Source organism: Triticum dicoccoides, chromosome 5B (genome assembly GCF_002162155.2).
Source record: "Triticum dicoccoides isolate Atlit2015 ecotype Zavitan chromosome 5B, WEW_v2.0, whole genome shotgun sequence".
NCBI classification, from domain to species: Eukaryota; Viridiplantae; Streptophyta; class Magnoliopsida; order Poales; family Poaceae; genus Triticum; species Triticum dicoccoides.
Window position 1 is genome coordinate 553,025,742 of NC_041389.1, and position 6,391 is coordinate 553,032,132.

At 44.4% G+C, this 6,391-nt stretch overlaps 1 protein-coding gene across 1 annotated transcript; it reads left to right on the forward strand.

Annotated features, from left to right (window-relative positions):
- The first annotated feature begins 852 nt into the window (after window positions 1-852).
- On the forward strand, window positions 853-2,249 carry LOC119311545 (chlorophyllase-2-like). Its single transcript, XM_037587179.1, has 2 exons — window positions 853-1,142; window positions 1,307-2,249. The coding sequence occupies exons 1-2, from the start codon at window positions 909-911 to the stop codon at window positions 2,042-2,044; spliced, it is 972 nt and encodes a 323-aa protein (XP_037443076.1). The 5' UTR covers window positions 853-908; the 3' UTR covers window positions 2,045-2,249.
- The last annotated feature ends 4,142 nt before the right edge of the window (window positions 2,250-6,391 follow it).

A 6,391-nucleotide genomic window follows, 5' to 3' on the forward strand; every position in this document is an offset into this window, starting at 1 on the left:
TCCCTGTGGAGACTGGGGTAATCTAGAGAAACCGAAGGGGCAACTTTCAATCGATCAAACTACCGTTGCGTTTTTTAGAAGAATCGATTGAGCAGAGCCCAATAATTAGGAACGATTGAACGCACCCAGCCCAGCCCAGCCCAGCAAACCATCGAATGCGCCCAACCCAACAAACCATCGCCCAGCTCAGCCCATCCTACCAGCTTTCGTCCCGAGAAAAGAAAACCCGTCCAGCTGATAGCGGCGCGCCGTCACAGATGTCGGCCTACGAATGATCGGCCACGTCAAAACACTCTTAGAAGACGAATCAGTGTTTTCTGCCACTGTCAAAATTGTGATGCGTTGGAAAGTGCCATGTTTTGTAAAGTAGTGCCTTTTTAAGAGTTTATGATGCTAAAATGATGGTTCTGTGTATTTTACTCCCAATTTCCACCAGCAAAGCGTGCAACACGGCCGCGCGAGTAGGTACAGTACGTTGGAGCGTGCAACACGACCGAGCTGGACCGCTGGAGGGTGTCAAATCGCGCGCCGATACAATGCACCGGTACGGTGGGTAATAAATCTCCATCTGCACGTACGTCGACAATGGCATCTGGCCGTGCATGCCTCACGACTTGCTTTGTCTATCACCACGTACTGCTAGTACAAGAACTCTCCGGAAGGATGAAAGGACCAGCCCGCCAGGATGCAGTGCGAAACAAACAAATGGCTACAATTTCTTGTGGAAAAAAAAATGCTCTCACGTACGATTGCATGACCCTTGATCCGCAACCACAAGCTCATCATCTCCTGCGCCCGGCCTCGCGTGTATAAATACAGCGCCATCTTCCTGCACCAAGCAATGCAAGCTCTCATCTCCATCTCCAGGCTACTTGCGTACGCAGGCACGTCGGCGGTGAGAAGAAGATATGGCTGCAATGGCGACGACGGTGTTCCAGGCGGGGCCAATGGAGGTGGATGTGAAGCACGTGGACAAGAGCATGATCCCGAACCTGGCCAAACCGTTGATGGTGGTGACGCCCAAGGAGGCCGGCGCGTACCCCGTCATCGTCTTCCTGCACGGCTGGAACATGGTCAACAGCTGGTACGAGCAGCTCCTCACACACGTCGCCTCCCATGGTTTCATCGCCGTCGCACCACAGGTCCATCATCTCCTGCTAATTACTCCCTTTGTCTCATAATACAAGAGTGATTTCTGATACTACACTAGTATAAAAAAACACTTTTATTTTATGGAACAGAGGAAGTAAATATCAGTCTATATATCATCATCTGACTAACTACTACCAGCTTGCCATGCCAACAGCTCTACTGGATGGTGGCCGAGCCCGATGCAGACGACATAGACGCCACAAAGCGAATCACCAACTGGCTCGCAGATCATGACAAGGGGCTCGCCTACATCCTCAAAGACGTGTTCAAACTTGAGCATGTCGAGCCTGACCTGACCAAGCTGGCTCTAGCCGGCCATAGCCGAGGCGGCCAGACGGCCTTCGCCGTCGCCCTGGGACTAGGGGACACCAAGACCAAGCTGGAGCTCAAATTCTCCGCCCTCATCGGCGTCGACCCCGTGGCCGGGGTTTCGAGAGCCCAACAGCTGGAGCCCAAGGTCCTCACATTTGAACCTGACTGTCTCGACGTGGGCATGCCGGTGCTGGTCATGGGGACCGGGCTGGGTCCCAAGCACATCGGCGGATTTCCCTGCGCCCCGGCGGGCGTGAACCATGCCGAATTCTACAGGGAGTGCGCGCCGCCTCGCTACCACCTCGTGGTGAAGGACTACGGGCATCTCGACATGCTGGATGACAATGTGCCGTACGTCATCAACAACTGCATGTGCATGAGGAACCAACACGACACCAAAGACCTTGCTAGGAGGACCATGGGAGGAGCCATGGTTGCCTTCCTCAGGGCTAAATTGCGAATCGATGCTCGTGATCTGATCGCCATATATCGTAATCCTGAGCTCGCGCCGGCCCTCCTGGACCAAGTTGATGAGTTTCTTCCTTGCTTGGTTGGACGGCCAGATCCGTCGTCTGTGTGAGAGTTATATTACGTGCATATGCCTAGCTACTATAAATAAGGTGTTGGTGCATGGCCACGTTATGGCTCATGACTACTATAGCACGTCCAGTATTCCTAATAAAATAAGCACTCGTGTCATTTGTGCATGTATCTATGTTGAATATATATGTGTTGTGTTCTATTTATCGATCCTTAAATGACGTTCACGCACCCTCAAGCCAAAACGAGCTTCCTATTATTTATTTTTGTTGTGAAGTTTCCTACTTTCTTTTCTCAAACTAGAACTTGGAACTAATTTGAGAGAAGTCCATCTATATCTCTTCTCTCTACTAATAAAATAATTAGTGCTTCTGCCCGTCCGTTGTAAAAGGGCCGTACAAGTTAATTTGTTTTACCACCATTACCATCATGAAGTGGGAAAAACGTTTGGCTGACTCCCTCATCGGTAATTTCCATTGCCTTCTCGAGCACCGGCGATTCTGTCAATTAAGCAAACAAATTAGAGGTAATTTTCTGTTTATTGTTACTTCGGTGTTCTATTTACAACTAATATTAGCACAATCATGAATTGGCAAGGAATCATGCATGGTCTGGAACTGTTAAAACAAGGGGTCATATGGAGAGTGGTTGATGGTAAAAATGTTAACATTTGGAGAGATAACTGGCTCCCAAGAATTTCGGGACTAAAAACTACAGCTAAAAAGCATCGAACTAGACTGAAGTGGGTGTTGGAATTATTCACGAGTGGGACGAGAAGATGGGATGAAAATTTGATTAGGCATTCATTTTTTCATCATGATGCCGAAGAGATCCTAAACTTACGCATTCAGTCTGTGGGAGAAGGTGATCTAGTTGCTTGGCACTATGAGAAAAGTGGTATGTTTTCTGTGAAAGTGCGTACAGGCTGGCTTTAAATCTCAAGGACAACAGGGGCGAGACAGGAATATCCAGTGCCGCTGTTAATGAGGAAAGAAGACTGTGGGACGTTATTTGGAAGGCTAAGGTTCTGCAAAAAATTAGAAATTTTTCCTTGGAGAGCTGCGACCAACAGTTTGGCGGTTCAGGTGAATAGAGTGACTCACCATCAAACGGTCTCCAGTATGTGTACTATATGTGGAGTTCAGGATGAAAATATCTTCCACGCTCTGGTGACCTGCCCTAAGGCGCGTGCTTTGCGTATCGCCTTGGGGATGTGTGAAATATTCCGAGGGAGGAGTTATTCAGATTTACGGGGCCACACTGGCTTCTCATCCTGCTTGACCAATTGGGGTCTCCTGTACGCGAGCAAGTATTATTTATGTTCTGGAGAGCTTGACATCTGAGGAACGATTTGATTTTGGAAGAGGGAAAGAATCGGTGAATGCGTCTGTTATCTTCGTGGATAATTATTGGAAGGCTTTCTCCACTTTCAACGCTCGTGTGCAAGTGGACCAAAGCGCCAAAGGGAAGGGGGTGATGGGGAATGGGGAGAATCTTAGTCCGTAAAAAGAAAATGATCGTGTTGTTTGGAAGCCTCCAGAGCGGGAGTATATTAAAATAAATGTTGATGCTAGTTTTGTGGAGAGCTTGAGATCTGCTAGCATTGGGGTTGTCGCTAGGAATCATCTGGGAGAAGTCCCGATGTCTTCTTGGGATTTTATTCGAATGTGCTCCGGAGTGGAGGAGGCGGAACTTCGTGCGTGTCTCGCCGGGTTGTACATTGGTATTTCTCTTCACAAACCAATTATCTTGGAAACTGGCTGCTCCTTTGCTGCATCTTTCCTAGCGAAAGAAACTGTTGACAGGTCTCCTTATGTGGATCTAAAAATGGAAGCGATCAGCGCCTCCAAGTTTATTGTTGACCTCAAGATTGTTAAGATTGATAGGCAGGCTAACAAGGCGGCGCATGAGATAGCAAAATTTAGTTTTGATACCATGTCCGATGGTATTCTGTGTAATCCTGTTCCACCCTGCGTGGCTAATTATGTAATGAACGATTGTAAGACTATTGTTAATTAATCAATATATGGGTGGAGTTTTTCAAAAATAAAATAAATTTAGCACAACCATATGTCAGAGAGTTTGGTGAAGAGTCTCAATCCCCATAACATGGGAGCCCGCTGTTTATATATGAGTCAATTACACCACAAGTGTCTGAACTTGATGAGAAAAGTCAATTTGGTGCTAACACTTGCGGCATACATTGAACTGGTGACAGAACTTGGCTTGGGCATGCATCTACGATGCTAACCACGCTTGTATACGTACATGGTGCTGATATGGTGCGCCAGCATGGCGCAGGGCCCACCCGTAAGTGACCGGGAGACAGAGACAAGGGCATATGACCTGGTTTTTTTGCGAAAACATGGCTGATTTTTTTTCAAGAAATAGCCCCTTGAAAAAAATTCTTAAAAAATGAAAAGTCACCACTGGGCCCCGCCCGTTAGTATACATTACAAGGAGGATATTAATATGCAAAATATTTGCGGCGCCCAGGCTCGAACAAACCGACCTATGGTAATCTGGCCCGCCGTACTATCCATAAGACCAATTACGACATGATATTCATTTTGGATAGCTTTTTTTTAGCAAATTCATTTTGGATAGCTAGACGTAATGACCAGCTGATCACACGCATAAGTGTTAAATGGGCAGCTGTCACCACGGCCCATTTTTCACATGTTAGCTTTTTTCCTTTCTTAGAATTATGTAGAAATATTTAAATAACAAATAATATAATGAAATAAGTTATTTAAAACAATGTTCACGTACTCATAAAGAATATTCTTATATGCAATATTTTCCATATAATTCCAAAAATGTTCTTATTTAAAATAAATTTCATGTAATTCAAAAGTATACATGATTTTATAAAAATATTTACCTAACCAAACTAATATTTATTAAACAAACTATTATTTAATAATTATAATAAGACTTATTAATGATAATAATATTTATTAATTATAATAATATTCGTGAATTATAAAATTATTCATAATGAATTTTAGGCTATATTCATGTATTCACTTTAAGAGAAATATTATTATTTAAAATAACGTTTACTTAGTTCTAAAAATTATTATTGCATAATTTTAAAATTAAAATAACATATTAAATATGAATTATAATAGTATTTATGAATTTAAATACTATTGTGTGAAAATGGGCCGTGATGACATCATCGGTGCAGCCCATATAAGCCCCATGCTTGTGCTTGCTTACGGCCATTAAATACGCTTTCAAATATAAACAACAAATAATATTTGGCGTGATAGCCAGCATTGTCATCTTTTTTTTAACACAGTAAAAACGCAAGCGCTCATATACACGCGCATACACTCACGTCTATGAACGCACACACGCACACCCTACCCCAGTGAGCACCTCTGAAAGACTCAGCCGACATATCATCTTTAAATTTACGAAGTCACCGTAGGCACCTCGTCGTCGACGGGAACGTCTCCTCCCACTGAATGCGCATCACCGGAAATCTGAAATAAATCTAAGAATAAATACGAGCATCAGGATTTGAACCCTGGTGGGCTGGGGATACCACAGTCCCATTAACCATCCAACCACAGGTTGGTTCACCAACATTTCTTTTTAGATCTCATCTTGTTATCCTTAATGGCAGCGATACAACTATGATTCGAAGTTGGATGATTCTTTGTGGGGATAAGGAAAAAACCCAGTTGGAAGCTTTCGCCTCGTTCCTAGCAAAGTACCTAGCGAAGCCGGTCTGCTTGGCTAGTGGCTGAGTGGAGGGGAGATTCAGCTACTGGCAGGTGAACCCGCAAGGCGCGTGATGAAAGGATCAGAGGTGATGGCATGCTGGGCGCCACAACCAAATACGGCACCTCCCATGAAGGCAAGGAAATCGCTGTAGTAAATCGCAGTGGTGGCTTAAGAAGTTAGGGCAAAAAGGAGCGACAACTGCTTCCCTGCGTGAAAATGCTGTTATCTTAATGTTCCTGTGAACTTGTTTTAATTCCTTGGTGTAGACATTTGGCCTCCCCCCGTCCCTTGGATGAGAGGGACAAAAGAGAGACAAAGAACCTATGTCGAACAAATTGTATGCTCCAGGGTTTCATTTTATAAATGGAACCGGGGAGAGATCCCTGTTTTTCTAAAAAATGATACATACGTGTCGGTTCCCCTTTTGTTACTGGGATCAAGCACCGTAAGATCGAATCCATCACAAAGCACCTCTTCCCATGGCAAGAAAAATCGATCTAGTCAGCCTAACTAAACCAAAGATTCGAAAAAGAAATACGAGGCTATAAGTAATCATGCATATAAGAGATCAAAAGACTCAAATAACTTTCATGGATAAAAACATAGATATGATCATAAACTCAAAGTTCATCGGATCCCAACAAACACA